Source organism: Microcebus murinus, chromosome 6 (genome assembly GCF_040939455.1).
Source record: "Microcebus murinus isolate Inina chromosome 6, M.murinus_Inina_mat1.0, whole genome shotgun sequence".
NCBI classification, from domain to species: Eukaryota; Metazoa; Chordata; class Mammalia; order Primates; family Cheirogaleidae; genus Microcebus; species Microcebus murinus.
In genome coordinates this window covers 44,071,579-44,097,570 of record NC_134109.1, presented here as the reverse complement: position 1 = coordinate 44,097,570, position 25,992 = coordinate 44,071,579, and the positions used below count along the sequence as shown (strand labels likewise).

The window sequence follows — 25,992 nt, the reverse complement described above, 5'->3', positions numbered from 1 at the left end:
ATGAAAAATTGTCTGACATTTGAGGGATGATTAAATAAACTATATACTTTCACAAATCAGATATATAGTAATTAAAAATTATATTATAGAAGCAAGCTTCCTCAAACAGCACCATTCCAGAGAATACTTGGTTATTTGCCAAAGATATGTGAGACCATAGGACAAAGTTACTTATCTTCCTCAAGCACAAATTTTATTGGTGACTTGGGAGTGTGGCAGAAGCTACTCGTTACCTGTCCCAACGTCCATTCTCCCTTTCTTCTCAGTAACAAAACCCTGATTTGTAGTGGGGGATATTGCTGCTCAGAATATTAAGGCTACATATCCCCCGTGTCTGCTGTAGCTAGGTGTGACTTTATAACTAAACACAAACCATTGAGATATCAATAAAGTCTTATGAAAGGTTTTCAGGGAAGCTACCTTGATGAAGCTCACTCATTGAGATGAAGAAAAGGAGTGGGCATTTAGCTACTTTCTGTACTTTTAAAAAGCTTCTTCTGCACGGTTAGAATTTTTTTTTGAATTATTATTCACGTGCAAATGAATAAAGTTCAAATGTTTCATTTAGTTATAATTTGAGGAGTGTAGGAAGAGGAGAAAAAGAGGAAGATACGGGAGGAGGACGACTGTTTTTATTTCTAAGAGAATCTTCGGGAAGCGATGCTGATTTTCCTCTTATGATTGAAGTCCAGTCTGAAAAAGCTGACAAGGCTTGTATACATTGTTTGTGGTAGAGACTCGTTTTTATGTTTTTACTGTGCCTGTTAGTCTAGATAAAACAAGAACAGCTGTGGGGTTATTTCATTTGGTAGAACCCAAGATGCCTGCCCTCCGCCTCCCAGATTGATTGGCTTAGGATCTAATATCCAGGGTTTCAGAATTTAGAAATGGTGCACGTAGATTTCGAACTACGCCTCTTTCTGGCATCAGAAAACCTGCATTTGCCTCAGTCTTGGGCAGAGGGGGCCCCAATATCTATGTAGAATTTGCACGCAGAAGACGACGACCAACGGCTGCGGCTAGCAGAGAAGACGCTCGCCGGGTACCAGTCCCCGGCGTCGGGGGCGGTGCGAGTCTGGCCCCGCCCCTCGCTTAAGCCAATAGCTCGGGCCGGGAGCGGGAGGGGCGTGGCGGGCCTTGCAGGCGACGCCGTGATTGGCACGCGGGCTCCTGCTGCCCGCGAGGCTGCTCCCACGTCTGGCTTATGAGAACCCCAGGCGAATGAAGACCTACAAAGTTTGTCCGCTCCGGGGCACCGTAGTGGCTTTTACCCTGGCCAGCTAGGCTGGGCTGGGCCGGGCGGCTGGAGCCGGGTTCAACCCGGAGGGAGACCCTGATGGCTGCGGTGTTTCTGGTAACGCTTTATGAATACTCGCCGCTTTTCTACATTGCGGTGGTCTTTACCTGCTTCATCGTGACCACCGGCCTGGTACTGGGATGGTAAGTGTCCCAGGGCTAGGGGCAAGGGGCGAAGGAGTGGACAGCGGGGCGTGGGGTCTGCGGCGAGCAGCAGGGGGCCTGCGGGGCTGGGACGCCTGCGGCCGTGGGGGATTCGGCCCCCCAACGCCCGGTGCCGAGGGCTCCCACTTTGGGAGGAAAACAAGGTAGGCACTGCATTTGCGTCACTGCCCTGCATCACCGTCCTGTCCCCGTCGCTGCGGGCATCTGGGTTGGTTCAGGATTGGGGTATTTTACCTAGCTTTGTCTCTAGATGATAAAGCGCCCAGGAACGGCCTGATCGTGGTGCTGGGATAAAGTGCTTGTCCTGCAGGCTTCTGTCCCAGATTTGGGCCTACTGTGTGTCCAAGGCGAAGCAGTCACGTGTGTCACAGTGCACAGACAGGGACAGTAAACGAGCTTAAGTGTTGTATTTCTGACTCGAACTGAGCCCTTGACCTCAGATCTTTCAGCGCAACTTATAACTGAACTCTGTTACCGTTTGAGAAGTTAACGATTTCTGTACATATTCCACACCTTTTGAAATGACATTTAGTCGATAGAATTATAAAACCATGATTTTATATTTCTGAGAGACCTAAGAAATAAGTTACACTAAGGGGTAGAGGCAATATACCCATTGGAGACAAGGAGAATGGACTGTTAGATAACGCCTGAGCAATTCTAACCTAGTGGTTCTACAATTTCTCTCTTGAAGAGATGCCATTGTATCATGTTTAGACAAGCCTTATAAATAGGGCTAGTTGAAACCATGTTTCTAGTCCACAGCAGATTTTCTAGGCTGCAGCCTCCACAGTCCCTTTGAGAAGATTGTATTAATAGTTCCAAGTGGATCAAACAGTAGTTCTAAGTGGATAACAGTAATGACCTGAAGAGGTCGGAGAGGACTCCATTGAGGAGAGAAACGTGAGCTGGATTTTGGAGAATGAATATTTTGAAAAATAAATGGAGTCGACCCTGTATAGTAGGGAAGAAAAGGCATTTCAGAGAGCATAGCATGAGCAGAGGGGCAGAGGACAATATGTTAGTGAATAAAGCAGGCTGTGTAAAACAAGTTGAAAAATACCCTTTGATCACATAGGATAAGGATACAGGCCCTTGATCACATAGGAAAGGATACAGGCCCTTGTCAGGTTTCTGAAAATATATACCATCTTTAGGAACTAACCAAAGTTTTAACATTTCCACACTGCCCTCTACCCTGCCAACAATAGAGCATAAAATACCATGTATTTGGGTGAGGGAAGATGAAAACCAGACTTACACAATTTTTTATTCTTGACCCATTAGATTTTATTGCTGTTATTCATTTCAAGAAGATTTGTAACTGGAATCAGGAAGGTATTGCCCAAGTGAGAAAAGCAGCTGTAACAAGGGTTTTTAAATGACTGTAGTGTTAGTGTTATCCTCTTAAACATAATTTTCTTCTATCAAGGAAAATAGTAACTAGTTGCTAATTGTGTTATATGCTTAAATTTTTGTTTTAAATAGGCCAACTAATTAGATATCATAGATACCTATATTTGGTGCTGGGAATAGGAAAATGAGTGAAATCCATATTGATAATGATACTGGCATCTGTGGGTGAAGGGTAGTCAGGAGCTTCATGTTTGTAGTGGTTAAGAGACAGACTTTGGAATCAGATAGACCTAGGTTCAAATTTAGGCTCTGTCAGGATTAAGACTTGTTTAAAAATTTAATAATTGCCTTATCACTCCATTAGGATATGACTTTTACAAGGGTGGAAGCCCGGATAATTGTAGAACTTTTGGAAGTCTGGGCTAAGCACTGCTGAGGTCACAAGACCATGTAAATGCCAGTCACTTCCATCCTGATTTAGGCCTAAGCAGTCACTTTGAGCCTAACCCAACCATTCTCTCCATCTGAGTTAGCCTTGCCTGTGTAGATAAACTTTTTACTACATTTATTTGCAAAATTAAGCCAAGGTCACAGATTTATTGACTAGAAATGATGAAAACTTGTATACCATCTGGATCTCATCAAAACATCTATTAGTACCCCAGCCAAAAGGTAAACTAGTTAATCCACAATGCTTTCACCCTTGTCATTTTTTTTTAACCTCTCAAAATTTAATCCCTCATGGTCAGCTGTTTTCTCTGTCCTGGTTCTTCCTTCAGTACTACTCTTTCCACTGTTCTGTGTCTACCTGAAATGTGTGGGAGTAGAGAAAGAACAGGAGCATCTGATTATTGAAATCCCGATAGCAATAGCAAAGCAGCATGCATCTAGAAGTGTGTTATTTCTCTTTATGTGGTGGTTTCAGTAGCTCCTGCCAGGCACTGTGCAGAAAGGATTCCAGAAGACCATTCACATCCTTTAGCAGTTTCAGATAGTCAGGGATCCTGACTCAGTAGCTACTCCCTGCCTCCTCTTGACTATAGGTTATTAAACTGTTGACCTTGACTTCATACCACCCTTTTGTGAATCTGGGGCAGAACTCTAAACCACAGTTCTCCTTTGCTAGCTGGCTGCCTTTCTGGCTTCGCCAACAAGGGAGGGAAACTGAAAGGCTGAAAGAGGATGAAGGGACTTGCCTGCTTCCTGTTGATTCCTTTTCTCATCTGTCCTACCACAATAGTGCCTCACTGTAGCAGGAACAGTTGGTCCCACTTGTTCCAGTTTATGCTTTTCCACTCTGCTAGAACCAGCTTTATGCACCCCCTTAAAGATACCAGCATCCTTTGCTCAGATCTGAGTCAGAGCTCCATGGGGTCCCTCTTCCAAATTTCTAAACTGTAGTAATTCTCTTTCCTATGTTCCCTTGTCCTAGGAGATAGCTGCTTCCTGCTGTTACTACTTCTTTGGTACTCACTGTCCTCTTTTTGCCTTTTCAATTCTTCAATATCTGATTAACATTTTTTAAAATATTAAATTCTGTCTATTAAAATAGCTGCTGTGGTTTCAGTCTCCTGATTGGACCTTTACTGATAAAGAAATTTTTACTAAGAATGGGTTCCTGAGAGAAAAACCTCAAAGATAAGATTTGGGGATTGGTTTGGTAATTTCTTTCGCTCCTTGCTGATTAGAGATGAGATTCTAGTAATCCACGGCATATAGCAATATATGATTAATTTGATTAATTTCTACCTTTGGTTGATTGTGATAAAATGATTTCTGAAACAGGTGCTTTGGGAGGCCATGTGGCTAAAAAGCCCTTCACTATTATGACAGTAATGATGAATACAAGGCTTGAGGAAGGGTAAAATGGTTGCTTCTGAGTTCACTGGAGCACTAGGTGTAAGAAATGACAAACTCAGGTCTTTAAACTGTCAGATCAGTCAAGTGTTAGAGAATCAGAAAGCTTCCATGGCTCTAAAGCACTTTATTTTGTGTAGCAACAGAGCCAGCCTTGCTAAAAGTAGAATAGTTTTAATTGTGCTGGTAATAGAATTACAAAGTCTTATCAACGTCTCATTTAGAATATTAACTAGAAAAAAGTGGAACCCTGAGACTTGAACTGGGGACATCTAGATAGATACACATGGACAAAGCTGGGGAATCTTGAAATCCCAGTCACTCTGAGCCTCCCTTGTTGATGAAAACCACTTGCCTTCCTTCCACATGTGAGAAAACTGGTCTTCGCTTGCTTGAAGATCCTGTAATAACTTCACCTGGGGCAGTTGCTTTGCAAAGGGATATCCATACTTAAGACCTACTTCTGTTACCTTTTTGCCAGGAGGTCCAGATCTCTGCATACTCCATAGTGTAGGGACAAAATCAGACCTGATTGGAAATAGCCTATTCTCTAAAAGAATTGCAAAATTTTTCTATTCATATCCATGGAATCCTAGGGAATTTGTGTGAAAATGGATTGTAAGTTTGTTAAGCCAAAAGATAGAATGTTAACACTCGGTTGGATCAAACTTATTGAACTGGGTAAATTCTCTAGAAATTCTGGATCTAAAGTGCTAACTCGTTTTGTTGACTGAAACTTGGACTCAGTAGTGACCTATGTTTAATAATATAGATAGATGTTTCCTGCTTTTAAATTTTCCTATAAGGACTGCTTTATCAGCATCCCACACATTTTGATATGTGTCTTCATTTTTATTCAGTTCATGATTTTAAGATATTTCTTTTATTGATTGATAGTTTGATTTTATTGTGGTCAAAAAACATACTTTTTATGATTTGACTTATAAATTTATTGAGACTTGTTTTAAAGCCCAGAATATGATCCCTTTTTGGTAAATGTACTAATGCACTTTAAAAATAATATATAATCTACTGTTGTTGAGTGAGATGTTCTGTAAGTGCCAATTAAGTCAAATTGGTTGATAGTGTTTTTCAAATCTTTGATATGTTTACTGCTTTTCTGTGTATTGGTGCTACCAATTATTGAGGTAATGGGGAGTATTAGAATTTCTTACTGTAATTATGGATTTGTTTATTTCTCTTTGCAGTCATATCAGTTTTTGCTTTATATTTTCAAGTTCTGTTAATGGTATGTAAACATTTAGGATTATTTTGTCTGCATGACAAATTGATCCCTATACACTATGAAATGTTCTTCTTTATTCTTGGTAATAGTCTTTGCTCTAAGATCTATTTTGTCTGGTATTAATATAGCATCCAGCTTTCTTTTGATTAGTGCTAGCAGGTATATCTTTTCCATCCTTTTATGTGTAATGTGTTTTTATCTTTATGTGTAGGTATAGATACACACACACATATATATATATATATATATATTTTTTTTTTTTTGAAATAGAGTCTCACTCTGTTGCCTAGACTAGAGTCATCATAGCTCACTGCAACCTCAAACTCCTGGCCTCAAGTGATCCTCCTGCCTCAGTCTCTCAAGTAGCTGCAACTACAGGCACACACCCCCATGCCTGGCTAATTTTTCTATTTTTTGTAGAGATGGGGTCTTGCTCTTGCTCAGGCTTGGTCTCAAACTCTTGGCCTCAAGCAATCCTACTGCGTTGGCCTCCCAAAGTGCTAGGATTACAGGTGTGAGCCACCATGCCTGCTGTCTTTATATTTAAAGTGGGTTTCTTATAGCACCATATACTTGGGTCTTATGTTTTTATCCAATTTGATAATCTTTGCCTTTTCATTGGGAAGTTTAAATCATTTACATTTAATGTGATTATTGTTTTGGTTGGATTTAAATCCACCATCTTGCTATTGGTTTTCTATTTGTCCCATCTATTCTTTGTTCCTTCTCCCTCTAGTTCAGCCCTAATTTGCATTAATTAATTTACGTGATTCCATTTTATTTCTTTTGCTGGTTTATGAGCAATAAGTTTGTTTCAGTGATTGTTTTAGGGTTTGTAATATCCTTCTAACTTATCACTGTCTACCTTCAACTAATATTTTAAAGAGATGTAAGAAAAGGATTATATTCCCCCACATAGTTACCACTTCAATGCTATTTATTTCTTTGTATCAATCCATATTCCCATTTATTATGATTTCCTTCTTCCCAAAAGACTTCCTTTAGTATTTGTTGTTGTACAAGTCTGTTGGTGATGAATTCTTTTAGATTTTGTTATATTTGAAAAAGTCTTTATTTTGCTTTTGAAAAATATAGGTATAGAATTCTAGACTTTTTTTCAATTTTTTTTCCTTTTGGTTCTTTAAAGATGTTCTGGCTTTCATTACTTATGATAAGAAAGCTGTTACTCTTTGTTCTCAGTATGTAGTTTATCTTTTTTCTTTGGCTACTTTTAGGATTTTTCTGTTTATTACTGGCTTTAAGCAATTTGATTATTATGTGCCTTAGCATAATTGTCTTTGTTTCATTGAGATTCTTGGATCTGTAGGGTTATAGTTTTTAAGATTTTGGGGAAGTTTTTGGCCATTATGTGTTCAAATGCTTTATCTGTCCTCTGCCCCTCCTCTGCTTCAGTTACATGTGCAGACTTCAGTTACGTGACTGCTTGAAGTTGTCCGTTGGCTTACTGATGTTTATTTTTGTTCAGTCTTTTCTTCCTCTCAGTGTTTCATTTTGAGTGCTTTTTACTGTGTTGTCGTCAAGTTTACTAACCTTTTTTTTCTATGATATCTAATCTACTATTAATCCCATCCAGTGTTGTTGTTTTTTTCATCTAAAACATTGTATTTTTCATCTCTAGAAATTTGGGGGGCCTTTTTTATATCCTCCATGCCTCTATATAATATGCTCAATCTTTTTTTCTTAAACACATGGAATATAGTTATAATAACTATTTTGATGTCCTGGTATACTGACCCTATTCTCTGTATCATTTCTGCATCTATTTCTATAGATTAATTTCCTCAGTATGAGTAATATTTTCCTGCTTCTTTTCATGCCTGTAAATTTTTTTATTGGATGCTATATTGTGAATTTCCCCTAATTGGGTGCTGGGTATTTTTGTATTCCTATAAATATTCTTGAGCCTTGTTCTGGGTCACAGTTAAGTTACTTGGAAGCAGTTTGATCTGTTAGGCTCTTGCTTTTCAGCTTCATTAGGTAGGACCACAGCAGCCTTATCCAACTGTTTTATAAAATTAAATTCATCTAGAGTGAATTTTTATTCCATTTGTTAATTTCATTGTCTTCCTCTCAGTATTAGATTTATTCATGTGTTTTGGAATTTTAGTTTGCAACCTAAATTTTAATGGAAGATTTTTTTCCTTTTATTCTTTTCCTTTGTCCTCATCCTCTCTGTTTAGCCATTTTATAATTATCTACACCCAGAATCCTAGATCCGCAGTCTAGGACCAGGTCTTATAATGACAGTTCTGTGTCATATTGTTATTGGCCTAACCTAGCTCCTGGTTTCTAGTTGTGAACCTGATTCTGGTCTTTGTCTGGAGTGGACAACCTATGTTGATCTCCTTACTAGGTGAAGGCTTAGTTGCCACTGCATGCTATCAGATTCGGAACCCATCAAACCGTGGCATCAGCTTTACTCATTACTTTGTGTTTCTTTCCCTTTTTAGATCCATAAAGGTATTTGTGTTTAAACCCAGCTATGTCTCTTTTTTTTCTAACATCATAATAATTTTCAAACATACAGAATGTTGAATAGAATTATACAGTGAACGCACATTTGCCCATCACTTAGATTCTTCCATCAACATTTTATTATAATTTCTTTTTTTTTAAGAACCAGCAAAATGGACGTATAATTTCTTTTTTATATATCTGTTCATTTATCTGTCATTCTATCCACCCATCACTCCATCTTATGTGATTTACCTCAAAGTAAGTTGTACTCTTCACCCATAAGTACTAAAGCATTGCATATTATTGGCTAGAATTCAGTGGTTTTTTTAAATTTATATTTCTTTTTTGAAGTAATGTTTATATACAATCCAGAAGCAACCACTGTTCTCTTTTATATTTCTACCATAAATTAGTTTTGCCTGCCCTAGAATTTCATATTAGGAAATCATACAGCATGTACTGTTGTGTAAGGCTTCTTTTGTATGACACGATGTTCTTGAAATTTATCCATGTGGTTGTTGCAATAAGTTTTTCCTTTTTAGTGCTGAGTACTACTATTCCTTAGTTTAATATATCACAGTTCATTTGCTCATTTCAGTGAGGTCTTTTTGAGTTTTTTTTTTTTATCTATTACTGCTATGTGTTTGGAGAGAATGGAGCACATCAAAGTACAACCCTAACTGTGCCATCTTAAACTGAAGTCCCCTAGTTTAACTGGTGTGTATTAACTTAGGTTATTTATTTAAATTGAGTAAACTTAGGTGTATTTTTTTTCTGTTACCTATTTGTCCCAGAAGCTGGTTTTTAATTGTACTAAGAATTGAGTTTAGTCCCATTCATTTTCCTATTAAGTCTGTTGAATGCACATTGTGAGAATTTACATTTTTACATGAAATTTAAAAATAGAAAATATGTTATGTAAATGAGGGGCTGTATTTGGTGTTTTAAAAGTTCTCTTGTCTCATACATCATATCATATGCATATTGAATATATATATTTTCACATTTAAAAAAAATTCAATAATTCTATCATGTTTTTGCTATTATATTAATTATAATTTATCTGTAATCACTATATTCCTTTGTTGTTATCAATAATGTTAACAATAGAACTTTTTGTTTTCAAGAGTATGTCGATTCAGCCAACTGAAAAATATGTAGTCCTTCCTCAGTATCTGGAGGGGATTGATTCCAGGACCCCCACCTATGCCCGAACCCAAAAATACTCAAGTACCTTCTATAAAATGATATGGTATTTGCACATAAGCTACACACATCCTCCTATATACTTTAAATCATCTCTAGATTATTTATACCTAATATGATGTAAATGCTATGTAAATAGTTGTTATGCTATATATTTTTTATTTGTATTATTTTGATTATTTTTTCCCCCAAATATTTTCAGTCCGCAGTTGGTTGAATCATAGATTTGGAACCCACAGATACAGAAGACCAACTGTATTGCAGTTCTGTGCAATCTTTAATCTCCCTTAATTCTAGATTAATTCTGTAAAATCATATAAATTGAGTAAGTTAACCTTTTTCTGACATTTATGCTGGAAGGAATAGCTAATGAAGCACAACATACTTTACATATAAAGTTTCAAAATTTGTTAAAATGTTTTATTTTCTTTTTACCTTTTTTCAGGTTTGGTTGGGATGTTCCAGTAATTCTGAGAAATTCAGAAGAGACCCAGTTCAGCACAAGAGTTTTCAAAAAGCAAATGAGACAAGTCAAGAATCCCTTTGGCTTAGAGATCACTAATCCATCTTCAGCTTCACTTACAAGTTGGTGGCTATTTTCCAAAGATTTTTCTCTCAGTGTATACCTCCTTTTTAGCCCTTTTATTTTCTTTCTCTGTTGCCTTCCCTTCATTAGACTTTTAACAAACATTTATTGAGCATCTATTTTTTTCCATGGACTGGACAACTGTATATTGCAGATACAAAGATTAAGAATTTACAAACTTTGTTCCTAAGGAATTTATCAACTAGTAAACAGAGGCAGATATGTATACAAAGCAGAATGAAGTTTTAGAAGTGTTAATGAGAGAAGTCTGTTAGGACTATGCCATTTTTATTGGTTCAGTAAAGTAAGAAATATTGTGTTATGTCTAAATACAATTAATGTAAGGTTGCTAACCTTTGGAAGAACTGTCTTTTAATCTGAAATTATCGTATTTTGGTATAAAATATTTTGATATAAAATGTTATTTTTGTAGATGATAGTAACAGATGACAGCTGTTTGTTTCTGTACTTAACTTGGAAAAATAAATTGTCTGCCGGACCATCTAGGAACCATTGGAGTGAATTATAAAGAAAGAAATGGTTAAATTTGTTAAGGTGAAGAGGCATAATCAGGAAAGGCTTTATATGCTGAGTCTTTCTTATTTATTTATTTATTTTTCTTGTCCTCCTTCTTTCCCTTTTTTTTTTTTTTGAGTAGAGTCTTAAAAAATAAGTAGGCGTTTACCTCTTGGGTTTGAGGGAAGTTCTAGGTAGAGGGAGAAGCACTGAAATAGGTGAGAAACAGAATACAACATTAGAGAAACAATAAGTTTATTATGGATAAAATGTAGGGGGTGGGACAGGTAAGAGAGAAGAGTGTAGGAAGACTCAGGTTCTTTATATGGGTCCTCCCTAGACAGATCCTGTTACCATGATGATAAAGAGAGCAGGAGGAACAGCAGGTTTTGGAAGAAAGGCAACTAATTCAGTTTTGAACTTTCGACTTCAAAATGCTTGTGTGACAGTTACAGAGTTCTAGATACAGTTCTGTAGCTCTTTAGAGATTTTGGGGCTGAGACCTTTTATACTTGGTCACCTTTCAGGTATCTTAAAAACAACCCAAATCTTTCTCAGCTTTTTATCTTATCCTAACTACCGCCCTATTTCTCTTCTTCTGTTCACAGCCTGCTTCTTAAAAGCTGTTTACATTCGCCTTCTCCTCTTCACCTGCTTCTCTTTTACTCCTCAGGGCAATGTAGTCTGACTTTTCCCTGAATCTCTGCTGAAATGGCTTTCTCCAAGGTCACTAATTACCACTTCTGCCTTGCACCTTTGACCACTAGCAGTCATCAAATCTGGTGGAGCCTTTCAGGCCCAAGTTAATGCTTTCTGCAGTATTTTATAGAGCTGACCGGTCCTTCCTTCTCAACCTCCTGCTCCCTTGGCTTCTGTAGACCATTTCTGTCCACTCATCCTTTCTGCCTTTAACTTTCAGAATCTAATCACTTGTCAAAAATCAGTTTGCTTAGTCAATATGAATCATCAACCTTAAGTAAATCTTGATTTATAGGGAAAAAGTAAAAAATTTCTTGTTCTTCCTCCTTAGCCTAAATACTATTACCCTGTGAATTGATGGAAACTAGGACCCTTTTCCCCTCAGTAGTGGATAAGGGTTCATGCTGACATTTTCACTTCGGAAAACCAAATTTGAAGATATGACACAGAGAAAACTACTTTGTTTAGAAGATGATAGTTGTGTATGTCTGATTAGAGTATACAGAATAGTGGTGGTTCAGTGACCTCCCACCTCTGTGGCTGTGGACTTGAACCTGCTACAATGTCACATCTGGCTCTTGAGCAGAACCCCCAGTAAAAAAAAAAAAAAGACCTACCAGAACATGGCTGTCATTCCTGCAGTGAAGTTCCACAAGTCTGGAAATAGAATGAAAAAGTTCAAAGAGCTGATACATTGTGAGTAGAACACAGGGCACTTGTGAGTTAGAAAGTGTGAGGAGATCCATGGATCTATCTTTTAGGCAGGCAGAGTCACAAGTAGAGCCAGTCCTACCAATGTTTGAAGCAAATGAAGAGATAGCCAATAAGTAGATCTCTCCAGCTATGCCTGCACACGAAGTACTAACCAACAGTAGCATTATTCAAGTACATGAAAATTTTTTTAAATGTGTAGACTTAACAACATGATTGCTGAACTATTTTAATTTATAAAAGACCAATTTTATGATTCATTATTTGTCTTCTATGGTGAAATAAGAAGGATTTTGATGTGAGTTGTACTCAGCAGAACAAAATTGATTTGTTTAAACTATGGAAAGTTAGGTGCCACTAAAGGTGTCTACATAGAACATTGAAATTATATTGTGACAGTATTTTTGACATTTTAAAAGGTTATTTCATTTGATGTGTAGATAGTTTTAAAAATCCAGGTTTTATTTGTTTGTTTACTATTATACTCAAAGTGCCTGACATATATTAAGGGGAAGAAGGGGAACATCTGGAAACCTGATTTAACTTGAAAATAAACTAGGGCATCAGTTTTAATCTTAGTCATTTAGTTCTATTTATTAATGGTAGGCTGTTGGGATTTTTTTGTTGTTATGTAATGATACTGTATTTGGATTTATGTTTCCATGTCCTCAATATATACAGGCTTTAATGAAATTGAAAGTATGTACTCAGTGTATATTAGTTGGGTTGAATTAATTTGATTCGGAAATTCTGTTGTCCTTTTGTAAATAGCTTCCTTGTTTCCTTTACTGCAGCTTATTCACCCTGGTAAGAGCTAACATAAAGCAAGAGGGTGAGGCGAAAAAACATACATGGCATTTTTAGAGGAGTTTGTGAACCTCCATTCCCTCCAATCTAAAACTTTCACCTCCCAGTACTCCAGCTTGGTTATCCTCATGCATGGTCTCCTTTTATGTAACTATTACTTCTTCTGTCACAGGGGTTCTTCCTCAAGAAGGTTTGTGGCTTTTCTGCCCCATTGTATCTCTTCTCTTTTAGTGGCTCAGCATATTTGGCTGTAGTCCTTATTTTCTTCAATTTTTTGCAAGGCTGTCTCTTAAACTCTGCTTTATTTGCCTGTTATAGCAAGTCTGGGTAAGGGCAGGTTGAGAAAAGTCACACTCTTGCTGCTTCACTTAATTTTTCTGAATTTTCTGATTTACAGTAGGCCCTATTTCTTTCAATGCTTTCAATCTAAGGTGGTTTTGTGTGTGCACTGAATTTTAGAAGATAAAAAAATATAAAAGTGGAAACTGTCTTTGCAAAAAATTGTGAAAAAGGAAAAAGAATAGTTTTGCATAGGAGTACTTGAACTATTATCAGAGAGTGTAAATCACTACATTCTCTTCTCAGTTTATGTAATAGACAAGTTTATGAATGATGAGAGTAGAATTTTATAGATTCTATAGTTCTAATTAACTTCTAATATTAATTTCAGAGATACTATTTTAAAGTCTAATATCCAATTGTCAGCGGTCTCTGACACTCTCCCCCTTTTAGTTAACTATATGTTAATCTCTGGAACTCTGATTCTTTTTACAAAGCAAATAAACTGTGTAGTTTTGTATGTTCTGTAAGCTGTAAGTTGAATTTTTCTTTTTTTAAAGGGTTTATCCTTCCTGTTCCTTTTTAATGTAAACATACACATATATATGAGTATCCTCTCTTTTTTTTATTTCTGCATATTATGGGGGTACATATGTTTAGGTTACTTATGTTGCCCTTGCCTCCCCTCCCCCCAGTGAGAGTTTCAAGCGTGTCCATCCCCCACAGTGCTCATCATACTCATTATGTATGTAAATACCCATCCCCTTCTTCCCCCTCCCATCTGCCTGACACCTGATAAATGTTATTCCTATATGTACACTTAGGTGTTGATCAGTGAAACCAATTTGATGGTGAGTACATGTGCTTATTTTTCCATTCTTGGGATACTTCACTTAGTAGAATGGGTTCCAGCTCTATCCAGGAAAATACAAGAGGCGCTATATCACCATTGTTTCTTATAGCTGAATAGTAATCCATGGTATACATATACCACATTTTATTAATCCACTATGAGTATCCTCTCTTGACATAAACAGTAGCATATGTATTTACTTTTCTCCACCTTGCTTTTTTTCATTTAGCAACATGTTCTGAAGATCATTTTATAATAGTACATATAGAGATTCTGATATGCCTCAATTTGTTTTTAATAGCTGCTTAGTACTTTATTGTATAGTACCATATTTTATTCACTTAGTCCCCTATTGATAGACATTTGGGTTGATTTCAACATTTTGTTGGTTTTTTTTGTTTGTTTGTTTGTTTTTTTTGAGACAGAGTCTCGCTTTGTTGCCCAGGCTAGAGTAAGTGCCATGGCATCAGCCTAGCTCACACCAACCTCAAACTCCTGGGCTCAAGCAATCCTCCTGCCTCAGCCTCCCAAGTAGCTGGGACTACAGGCATGGGCCACCATGCCCGGCTAATTTTTTCTCTATATATTAGTTGGCCAATTAATTTCTTTCTATTTATAGTAGAGACAGGGTCTCGCTCTTGCTCAGGCTGGTTTCGAACTCCTGACCTCAAGCAATCCGCCCACCTCGGCCTCCTAGAGTGGTAGGATTACAGGCGTGAGCCACTGTACCCAGCAAATTTCAACATTTTGGGATGATAACTAGTCCTACACAGAACAGCCTTATACATACATCTTTTCACATTTTTGCCAGTAATACAATAATATTGAGTAATCATTTTATGGATTTTTTCCTACTTTTTTCATATGATTTTTCTGTTTTTTCCTTTCCTATCTATCTCCAACTTTTTTCCCCTGCCTTATGTTGTATGGATCTATAGTGACATATGGAGAAAAATATGTGTGATTGTATATATGTGTGTTTGTATGTATATGTATTAATGGAGTTTTTCTTCAGCTATTAATACCTAATAGAATTTTCCATATTCGAATTAATAGTTGATTATTGGAGTCATATAAAAATTTGAAATCAGGCCGGGCGCTGTGGCTCACGCCTGTAATCCTAGCTCTTGGGAGGCCGAGGCGGGCGGATTGCTCAAGGTCAGGAGTTCAAAACCAGCCTGAGCAAGAGCGAGACCCCGTCTCTACTATAAATAGAAAGAAATTAATTGGCCAACTGATATATATATAAAAAATTAGCCGGGCATGGTGGCGCATGCCTGTAGTCCCAGCTACCCGGGAGGCTGAGGCAGAAGGATCACTCAAGCCCAGGAGTTTGAGGTTGCTGTGAGCTAGGCTGACGCCACGGCACTCACTCTAGCCTGGGCAACAAAGCGAGACTCTGTCTCAAAAAAAAAAAAAAAAAAAAAAAAATTTGAAATCAAATTTTGCTCTGATTACCTATGCAAAGTCCCTACCAATTAAAATTTTTTCTTAAATATTATTAGAAATGGCCCCATGTCACTGCTGCTGTACATACTATTAAGTACTGAGAAGAAAAGTCAAAAACTCAATCAGTTTTTGGTATCTTGTAGAACATCTACTGACTTGTCTTTGTATATCTCCTTCTAACACATACTCTTGATCACATTTTAAAAAATAGGTAATATATCAATCAAAATTCCTATTAGCAAGCAACAGAAACAACTTCAATAAAAGGATATTGGTCTGGAGTGCCAGAATCAGAGACCAAGGCTGTTTAGCTAAGAACAAATGACCCCAACCTGCTCTTTTGGTCTAGTCAGTACACCAGTGCCAAAGAGTACTAAAGGTTACATTTCACATCGCCAGTGGTATGAGACTGGGTATCACCACCCTTGAACGTGATATTGCTACAAATGCCACATTTGGAGAAAAGGTCACATAGTAAGTCCTATGTAAGAGTTAAATAATAAAACTGTATAATTTTTATGTCCATTCATAATTTGTCTGCTTAAATCGGATCTACTCAAATTGTAATATCTTTTCTTATGTTGAAAGCAAATGAATGTGTATATCACTATTAAATGCTCCATGTTTTGGAATCCCCATTCTTTCCTCAGGATATTTTGCATATTACATGGGACATTAACTCTGTGACACAACTGTATATTAATGTTGTCAATGTATATATTAATATTAGTAAAGCTCAATTTCGTTTTGATATTTTTCTTACTCTAGTGATCATCTTGTAGAGCCCATGGGATGTGTGTATTCACTTTTGGAGACAGTTCTATTCAGCTGTACTGTTTCTTCTTGTAGTTAGGATTATGTACACTATAAGAGTGGTAGGTTATCAATAGTGACCTGTATTTTAGTTTTTAAAATTTATACAAGAATAGTCTTGGAACCGGGCGTGGTGGCTCACGCCTGTAATCTTAGCACTCTGGGAGGCCGAGGCGGGCGGATTGCTTGAGGTCAGGTGTTCGAAACCAGCCTGAGCAAGAGTGAGACCCTTTCTCTACTATAAATAGAAAGAAATTAATTGGCCAACTAATATATAGAGAAAAAATTAGCCAGGCATGGTGGTGCATACCTGTAGTCCCAGCTACTTGGGAGGCTGAGGCAGGAGGATTGCTTGAGCCCTGGAGTTTGAGGTTGCTGTGAGCTAGGCTGACACCATGGCACTCACTCTAGCCTGAGCAACAAGGCAAGACTCTGTCTCAAAAAAAAAAAAAAAGAATAGTCTTGGAATTACCAAAAAAGAAAACTAAATTGATGATTTCCAAGCTTAAATGTATAAACAGTAAGAAAGTTTATAGATAGCACTCAAAAATTGTGTAGACACTGAGGTTTTATAGCTCTTTTATAGAAGCCAATTTTTTCATTTACAGGTGCTTACCCTTTAATGAGTTCTTTTAATTGCCATCAGCCTGGCCAGCATCCAAAAGGAAACGTTTGTTACTTACCCTGTAAAATTGTATTAGAGGTTACATTAGGTAATTTTCATTCTCTTTCTCCTTTGTCTTTTGCAGCTGGCATAACCTTGACAACAGATTGCCTTGAAGATAGCCTCCTTACATGCTACTGGGGGTGCAGTGTTCAAAAATTATATGAAGCTCTGCAGAAGCATGTTTATTGCTTCAGAATAAGCACTCCCCAAGCATTAGAAGATGCTCTGTATAGTGAATATCTCCATCGAGATCAGTATTTGTATCCTTTTATCTGATATACCCATTAGCACATGAAAATTAGACATTTTATGGGTAAAATAAAGTTGTTGCTAAGTTATTGATCACTTCTGGTATGTTTTTATTCTTTTGGTTATAGTGGCAATTTACCTTTACATTTTCAAAAAGTATTAAAAAGGATAGCAAAGAAGAAATATATTGCCAATTACCAAGGGATACTAAAATTGAAGATTTTGGTACAGTGCCCAGATCTCGATATCCATTGGTAGTGCTTTTGACCTTAGCTGATGAGGATGACCGAGAAATTTATGATATTGTAAGTAATTGAAAATTCTGAAAGCATTACCTTTAAGTGATTTGGATGGTAGTTTTTAATTATTTGGTGAAATGGAAAAGGTTGTATTTTAGTTTCTGAGGATGCACATTTGGCCTGGACATATTTTTCTTGAAAAACTACTATATGGGATGTATAACTGTATGATTTTTATAGATATAACCACACCTTCAGAGTATGACTTATTTTTTGCCTATAGGTCACAAGAATATGACTTTAGAAAATAAAAGATATAGTTGAATTAAGTTAATTTCATCATATTCTGTCATATCTGCAATGTAGAAAAGTCTTTTAGGAAGCATGTTTATTCTTAACATTTTTAGCACAGAATAAATAAGCAATGTAATGACCTAAAAGTGCTCAACTTTAAGATAGTAGCCATTCTTTTTTTTTTTTTTTTTTTTGTATGCTTATAGTCACCTTGTTTCCATCATGCCCCTGCTCTGCTGTACCGATGTCTTATGTCTGGTTCCTGTATTTTCAGTAATTATTATAATTTTCTTTTCTCATTGTATGCCAATTATTTCTGTAGTCTGGTAGTTTATTCATATTAGGAAGATAAAAGCATTTTAGAAATCTAAGAGGTTCAGAGCCTTGGCAATCCTCTAAGTATGGCAGAAATTTATACATGAAATAAACTTTTGGGGAAATAGTGCTTGCTATGGATATGTTCATTATTAAAGATATGGTAACATTTTTTCTGATACTTTGTAATATACAAGGTACATTCACTAACATTAACTTATTTTTTTTCTTCCAACAACCTAATGTGTGTTATGACAGTACAAATATCCTGCTTGTATAAACTGAAACAGTAAAAAAAAAAAAATCCTGGTTATTTAGGTAGTGAGAGATGGAACCAGGGCTTGACTGTGAACCTTTTTTAAAAATAGGAGTATCTCCCTGAAACAAGCATACATTGAGCTTTGCAAGGTGTAGACTCTTATTGAGAAATCTAGAGCCTGTTCATTTGCCTCTCTAATTTTTTGTTTTTTAAAAAATATTATCAAACAGAAGTTCCATGGAACTGAAGTCAGGTTGTTTTTTCCAAGTCATGGGGACCTGGGGGCAGGGAAATGGGGACATGTAGGTCGAAGGAGACAAAGTTGCAGATATGTAAGATGGACAGGTCTAGAGATCTAAAGTACAACATGAGGACTATAGTTAATATTGTGTTACATTCAGGATTTTTGCTAAAAGAGTAATTTTTGGTGTTCTTGCCACAAAAAAGTGGGGGTAACTACGTGAGATGATGGATATGTTAATTTGCTTGACTGTAGTAACCATTTCACTATGTATATGGATGTCAAACTATTATGTTGTATACCTTAAATATATACAATAAAAATATAAAAAAATAAGAGTCATACCAACAGTAGTGTATTTCCAGAACCTAGCACAGTGCCTGGAACACAGTAGGTGTTCAATAAAGGTTTGGCAAGTAAAGAAAAAAACAAAAACAAAATAACAGCAAGTCATAGCAAGCAATGTTAGTGAGCCTCATAGAGCTGGCCAGCAAAACTGCCTCGGTGCACATGCAGGAGATGGTGTATATGAGAGAGCTCCTGGTGTCCTCCCTCCCTTCTTTCCTTCTCAATTGAAGGTATATAAGACCTGCTAAGCCGGAGTTTCATATTTCCAGCTGCTTTGTTCTTGACCCTGCTTACCTGGTTCAGGAAACCTTTCTCTCCACACTGTGTCCCCCATCTCTTCTAAATTCCTTGGGTTTTGTTCTCCTACCTTTTCCTTTTGTTCAAAACAAAAGGATCAGATCATGGTCATGATCCTTCCCAGCTTTCTGGTTTGATTCCTTTTCCATTTATTGATGGTGTTCTCTGTCTACTTCAGGTGCTCAGTGTCACCTTTGTTTTCTAACATTCTTCCTCCATCAAAACAGGGAAGGATTTTGTGTATATATGTGTGGTGAAATATATATACGTAAAGTTTACCATTTTAACTATTTTTGAAGTGTCCAGTTCAGTGGCCTGGTAAACAGAGATGGATTTGCTATCAGGTCCCTGATCAGACTGGAGTGAAGACTATGTGGCCCAGCTCTAGTTGTTTGTGCAAGGCTCATTCCAGCTGGGGAGCCTGAGTGTCTGGTTGGCAAGGGTTAACAGCCATTTTTCTTTCTTTATGTATGTCTCCCTGTCTGGGTCCTTTTGTGTGTCTTGTATCTACACTTTCTCTCCCTTTTTTCTGTTAACCCTTGCTTTTCTTGTCTTTTATCTCTCAGATTGGGGCTAATTTTGGAACTAAAGCATTTTTGTATTACTATTCTCTGTTTATAATTTTAAAAGCAAATAGAACATTTGATATTTCTTTTGTCATTGGTGATTTTTCTATTTGAAGGTCAGGGATTCCAAATTAAAAAAAATTTCATTTCTATTGTAACAGCAAAGAATTACATTTAGATAGTGTAGTTAGGAACCACTTTGTTGTTTTAGATAGAAAAAAGAAAAAGTAGGAATTATTATTATAAGATTTTGACTTTAAATTTTTTTATTTTTAATTTAATTACATTAGTGTGGTTTTTTTCTTATATTATTTAAATAACACTGTGGCAGGAAAACAATTAGAAAATCTAGAGAAGCCAAAAGGAATAATGTATAATCATCTGTATTCTGTTATCCAGAGATAACCACTGTGAATATTTGTATCTTTCCAGATCTTTATATATATATATTTTTAAAAAAAGAATCAAATTGTACATAACTATTTTATAAACTTCTTTCATTTAATAGTATATTTGAATATTTTTTCCATATCAAATATATACCTACCACTACATATATATTTGTAACTATCCTGAGAGTACCTTCAGAGGCTTTTAATATTCAATCAAATGACACTCTTATTAATATGAGGTGATAATATTACTATCTTCTACCAATCCTATCATTTTGCTTTAGTATTAAAAGCCTCTGAAGCCATTATTAAATTAATAAATCTTTATAAACTTGTAAAGACTTTATTTGTACATAATTTCAAACAGTTGCAAGAATAAAAAAGTAAAAGAACACCCATATGTCCTTTACCCAAATCACCTATTGTTAACATTTCTGCCATTTGTGTTATTATTTGCCCATATATATATACACACATATATATTATCATATATATTTTAAATGAATGATTTGAGTGTAAGTTGTATACATGATGATTCTTTACCCTAAATACTTGTGTGTATCTCCTAATGATATTAGGAGGATATTTTCTTATATAACCAGAATATACTTAACAATTTTATAAATTTAACATTGATATAATATTTTAGCCAATCTATTACGTATATTCTAATTTGTCAGTTGATCTAACAAGTGTTCTTCAGCACATGTTTTCCTCTCCAGTACAAGTTCTAGTCTAGAGTCAGATTTTGTATTTGTCATCTAGCCTCTTTTATTTTATTTATTTATTTATTTGTTTTTGAGACAGAGTCTCACTTTGTCGCCCAGGCTAGATTGCCAGGGCGTCAGCCTACCTCATGGCAACCTCAAATTCCTGGGCTCAAGTGATTCTCCTGCCTCAGCCTCCCAAGTAGCTGGAACTACAGGCGAGTGCCACCACACCCAGCTAACTTTTTCTATTTTTAGTAGAGATAGGGCCTCACTTTTGCTCAGGCTAGTCTCAAACTCCTAACCTCAAGCAATCCTCCTGCCTTAGCCTCCCAGAGTGCTAGTTTAGCCTCTTTTAATCTGGAACATTTCCATGGCCTTTCTTTTGCTAATGTCTTTTATGACATTAGCATTTTTGAAAAATACAGTTACATATACACACCCTTTTGGTAAAATAGAACATTTTGTTTGATGTTTTCTCATGATCAGATTAAGTTATGCATTTGCAGCCAGTGAACTGCACGGGTGATGACGTGTACTTTTCAGGGCACAACTTCTAGAAGCATGCAGTGTTCTTTTCTCTCATTGGTGATATTAATTTTGATTTCTCAGTTAAGGTGCTATCTAATTTCTTCACTGCTCTAGTTTTTCTCTCTCTTGGTCTGTGGAGAGGCACTTTAAGACCATGCCATATTTTCTTTTTACCGTGATGGTTGCAGAATGATTATTTTCCAGCTCCAGCCCTCCCTCTAGACAGTCCTCAGCATTTTCCAAGAAGCAACAGACTTCCTTTTCTCCCATTTGTTTGTCTGTTATCTCCATGGATTCATGAATTTTCCCCCCCACAGTGGCTTATAATTCATTACTGAATTTAATTATTTTGGTGCTCCAACTGCCCTCTCCCTGCTTCCTGCCAAGACTAAGGGTTTATAGCCAAACTGTGTCCATAAATTACTTGGATGTGTTCTCTCACAAGTCAGAAAGCCATATAGAGTGATAATATACTAAGTTGTTATCTTCTAAATCCCTTCCACTCCATTCCCACACACCCCAATCCTTATAGATTTGGTAGATTAACCAAAGTCCTTGTTTTCTGGTTTATCCTCCCAGTGTTTCTTATTTCTCTTTTTTTTCTTTTTGAGACAGAGTCTCACTCTGTTGTCTTGGCTAGAGTGCTGTGGCCTCAGCCTAGCTCACAGCAACCTAAAACTCCTGGGCTCAAGTGATCCTCCTGCCACAGCCTCCCGAAGAGCTGGGACTGCAGGCATGTGCCACCATGCCTGGCTAAGTTTTTCTATATATTTTTTTAGTTGTCCAGCTAATTTATTTCAATTTTTTTTTAGTTGAGACGGGGTGTCGCTCTTGCTCAGGCTGGTCTCAAACTCCTGAGCTCAAATGATCCACCCGCCTCGGCCTTCCAGAGTGCTAGAATTACAGGCATGAGCCAACCACACCCAGCCTCTCTTTTTTTCTTACATGAAAGGTAGCACACCATCTATGCTATACATGCTCTTTAGAACTTTGGGGTTTTTTTGCTTCGTAATATCTCCTGGAAATCAGATCAGTTCACAGAGATGGTCCTGACATTTTTTCTCACAGTTCCATTGTGTGCATGGTGTGCATGTACCATAGTTATTTGGCCAGTCTCCTGTGCTCGGACCTTGAGGTAGTTTCTAGTATTCTATAGTAACAAGTAATCTTGCACTAAATAACCTGTGCATATGTGTCTTAATATCACTGGGGTTGTATGGTTGAAGGGTAAATGCATGTTGTTTTGTTAGATAATGCCAAATTTCCCTCCATTAGAATTGTACCTTTTAAAAACAATTTTTTTTCCACCAGCAATATATGTGGGAGTGTATCTCCATAGAGTGTATTGACAAGCTTTTTAATTTTTTTCAATTGAATGAATGAGAAACAGTGCAGTTTTTATTTTAATTAAATATCTAATATGGTTAAGGGACATGTTTATATCTTTTTGTGAATTATTCATGTCTTTCGCCCATTTTTCTGTAGGATTTTGGTCATTTTTTAGTTTTTAAAAGTTCTTCATGAATTAGGGATATTAACCCTTAATCTGTGATATATGTTGTGAATATTTTATTCCAGTTTATCATGTATTTTGACTTTGTTTATGGTGCTTTTTTGGCATGTGGGTTTTTAATTTTTATATCATCAAATGTATCAAATTTATCTGCCTCTGGGTTTTGAGTCATAAAGTCTTTCCCTACACTGAGACTGAAAAGGAATCTACCCATTTTCTTCTAGTAGTCATATAGTTTTACTTTTTACATTTAGATCTCTTAGGCTTAGTTTATTCCTATGTATGGTGTGAGGAATGCTTGTAATTTTGTATTTTTCCAAAATAGCTATCCAGTTGTCCCAATACTGTTTATTAAAAAGACTGTCTTTGTACAGTGATTTGAGATGGCACCTTTATCATATTAGGTCATCTATATTATAATATAATATACATACATAATTAGGTCTATTTCTGGACTGTTTATTCTGTTCCATCCATCTGTTCATGTGCTAGTACCATACTGTTTTGGTTTTAGAGGCTTTGTAGTATGTTTTAATAACTGACTGGCCTAGTCCCCCTCATAGCTCTCTTTTTTCTATATTTTCCTAGCTATTCTTACATGTTTATTTTTCTATATGAGAATTTTAGAGTCAATGTATATAGCTCTGTAAAAAAGCTCATTGGTATTTTTATTTGTATCACATTAAATTTATAAATTTGAGTACAATTAAAACAATTCTGCCAAAAATATGTCAGTAACTGGTTCTTCTACAGTGACTGTGATTTATAAAAATTACTGTAAATTGTGTAATTTATCAGCCTCTTATTTTTATTTGAGAAGCATTTTTCACATGTTTGTGAAATAATATAAGGAGGTTAAGTACTGACCAGTGTTCAATTTTTATTTCAGATTTCCATGATATCAGTAATTCATATTCCTGATAAGACTTATAAACTTTCCTGCAGAATATTATATCAGTATTTACTCTTGGCTCAAGGTCAATTTCATGATCTTAAGGTAAGTTGTTCTTTGTAGTCTTTTCTCTGTCTCTTTTATTCACAGAGTTTCAAAGAATGGCCATTTATGAGGATATAATTATGTTTTTCAGTTAGTAATTACAGAAGTTAACTATTCTTTGCAATTAGATTTGCTAGCTCATATATTTTGAGCAGCTCTTATGACACCCAGATTTAAGGAGTAATTGTTATTTATAATAATCTTTAAACTTTTTTCTTTGATTTTCAGCAACTTTTCATGTCTGCAAATAATAATTCCACTCCCTCCAGCAATTCCTCTCTAGAAGAAGAAAACACAGACAGAAGTTTGTTGGAAAAGGCAGGACTATCTGAAAGTGAAGTGGAGCCATCTGAAGAGAACAGCAAGGACTGTGTTGTTTGCCAGAATGGGACTGTGAACTGGGTGCTCTTGCCGTGCAGACACACGTGCTTGTGTGATGGCTGTGTCAAATATTTTCAGCAGTGCCCAATGTGCAGGCAATTTGTGCAGGAATCTTTTGCACTTTGCAGTCAAAAAGAGCAAGACAAAGACAAACTGAAAACTCTTTGAAGATGTTGTTACAACTGAAAAGTCTACTTTCTCCTAAAGATGCAGAAGTGTGTATTCTTAGAATTAATCATAACATGGAATCTACAGTATTGACCATCAGTGAAAATTCTACTTTAGCTTCATATTTGTACAGTACATGGATGATGAAAATTAATTATTCCTTTCTGCTTAGTATGATGAGTACTGGAATACCATCTGTGTTAATACATAAAAATTCATTCAGCTCTTGAGAAGAATATAAATGTTTGGCCTTTTATCAGCTAGAAGACTTCCTATAATATTGATTAGAAAAATCATTCTAAAAGGCAATCCGTCTAAAATTGAGGAGGTCAAAGTCTTAAGATTACTAAATGTTTTCCCTTTGGTGTAATCTGAAATACAATTAGGGAAAAACATAATTCTTAAAGTAATTGTATGTTCCCTAGTTTACAAAGAAGTTGGAAAGGGCTTCTTTAAATCCTTTCCTGAAATCAATTTTTATAAATAGTCATCTGTTTGGTTTCCAATTTCCCTTATCATCATAGTTATATAAATACAAGTCTTAATTTTTAAATATAGCTTCTTAAATCATAAGTACTAGGTACAATTCTTGACTGTTCTCAGTGTATCATAAATTAAAATGATACTCATCTATAGGAGGCAAATATATAAAACTTGAATAATAAATTATTTTGATAATTAAATTTATTAAATCAGTCATCCAATGTGATTAGATTAGCAGGATGTGATCTACTAGATCACCAGATCGGTGGAACTCTTAATGCCTTACCTTAGATTTCCTCTTGCACAGTAAATCTATCTAAAATTGGAGGGGTTTTGGAGCTAGAAAAATCACTAAAAGAAATAACTATTTTTCTAGTGTACTTTTATTCCAAATCTAGTATCCTTCTGAATAGTAAATTATTTTGTTCATCCATTGTTATATACTTGTAAGAACTGAGGAACTTTATAGGCAAAAAAGCCCCATCCCCTACTCTTTCCAAGATGACTAAGAAGCAAAAGGCTAATCAGAGCTTCCTGTGTCTTCAGTGACAGTGACCTTCAACTCACCAACAAAGCAGATCATGGCACATACACTGTGACATTCAGGGAGATTTTCAAGCCTTTTTTGTCCTATTTGTATTAAGAATAATGCCTTACCTTTGTATTAGTGTTTTGTCATTTCATTCCAGTCAGATATAGCACTCTCAAGAAGACATTCTTCTCCATTTTTTAACCCAAATCAAACTTTCATCTACATTCACTTGCTATGTAATAAATACTTTCTAGGGGCCAGATACTTTTTGAGAGTCTAGGCTACAAAGAATCAGGCCAAGTCCTGACCTTAAAGTATTTGTGCCTAAAAGGAACGTTGATAGCTCATTAGAAACATCCCCACCTCTGGAAGTTCCTAAAGCTCTGACATTGGAAGCAGGGTGGTCAAAACCTGCAGTCCCTGCGGCAGTTAAGTAGCAATATAATGATTGATCTTGAAGACCTAGTTTGTAGTGTGAATTGGGGGAATACACAGA

At 36.2% G+C, this 25,992-nt stretch overlaps 1 protein-coding gene across 1 annotated transcript; it reads left to right on the top strand.

Annotated features, from left to right (window-relative positions):
- The first annotated feature begins 1,166 nt into the window (after window positions 1-1,166).
- Window positions 1,167-24,705, top strand: CGRRF1 (cell growth regulator with ring finger domain 1). Its single transcript, XM_012758037.3, has 6 exons — window positions 1,167-1,440; window positions 10,050-10,189; window positions 17,067-17,244; window positions 17,391-17,538; window positions 23,825-23,932; window positions 24,161-24,705. The coding sequence occupies exons 1-6, from the start codon at window positions 1,337-1,339 to the stop codon at window positions 24,479-24,481; spliced, it is 999 nt and encodes a 332-aa protein (XP_012613491.1). The 5' UTR covers window positions 1,167-1,336; the 3' UTR covers window positions 24,482-24,705.
- The last annotated feature ends 1,287 nt before the right edge of the window (window positions 24,706-25,992 follow it).

What these genes read in the sequence shown, in the direction of transcription:
- CGRRF1 (XM_012758037.3), top strand. Translation starts at nt 1,337, where the DNA reads ATGGCTGCGGTGTTTCTGGTAACGCTTTATGAATACTCGCCGCTTTTC. An exon ending in CTCCATCGAGATCAGTATTT is followed by an intron (nt 17,245 to 17,390) that starts GTATCCTTTTAT and finishes ATTTTCAAAAAG; the next exon opens with TATTAAAAAGGATAGCAAAG. An exon ending in ACCGAGAAATTTATGATATT is followed by an intron (nt 17,539 to 23,824) that starts GTAAGTAATTGA and finishes TTTTTATTTCAG; the next exon opens with ATTTCCATGATATCAGTAAT.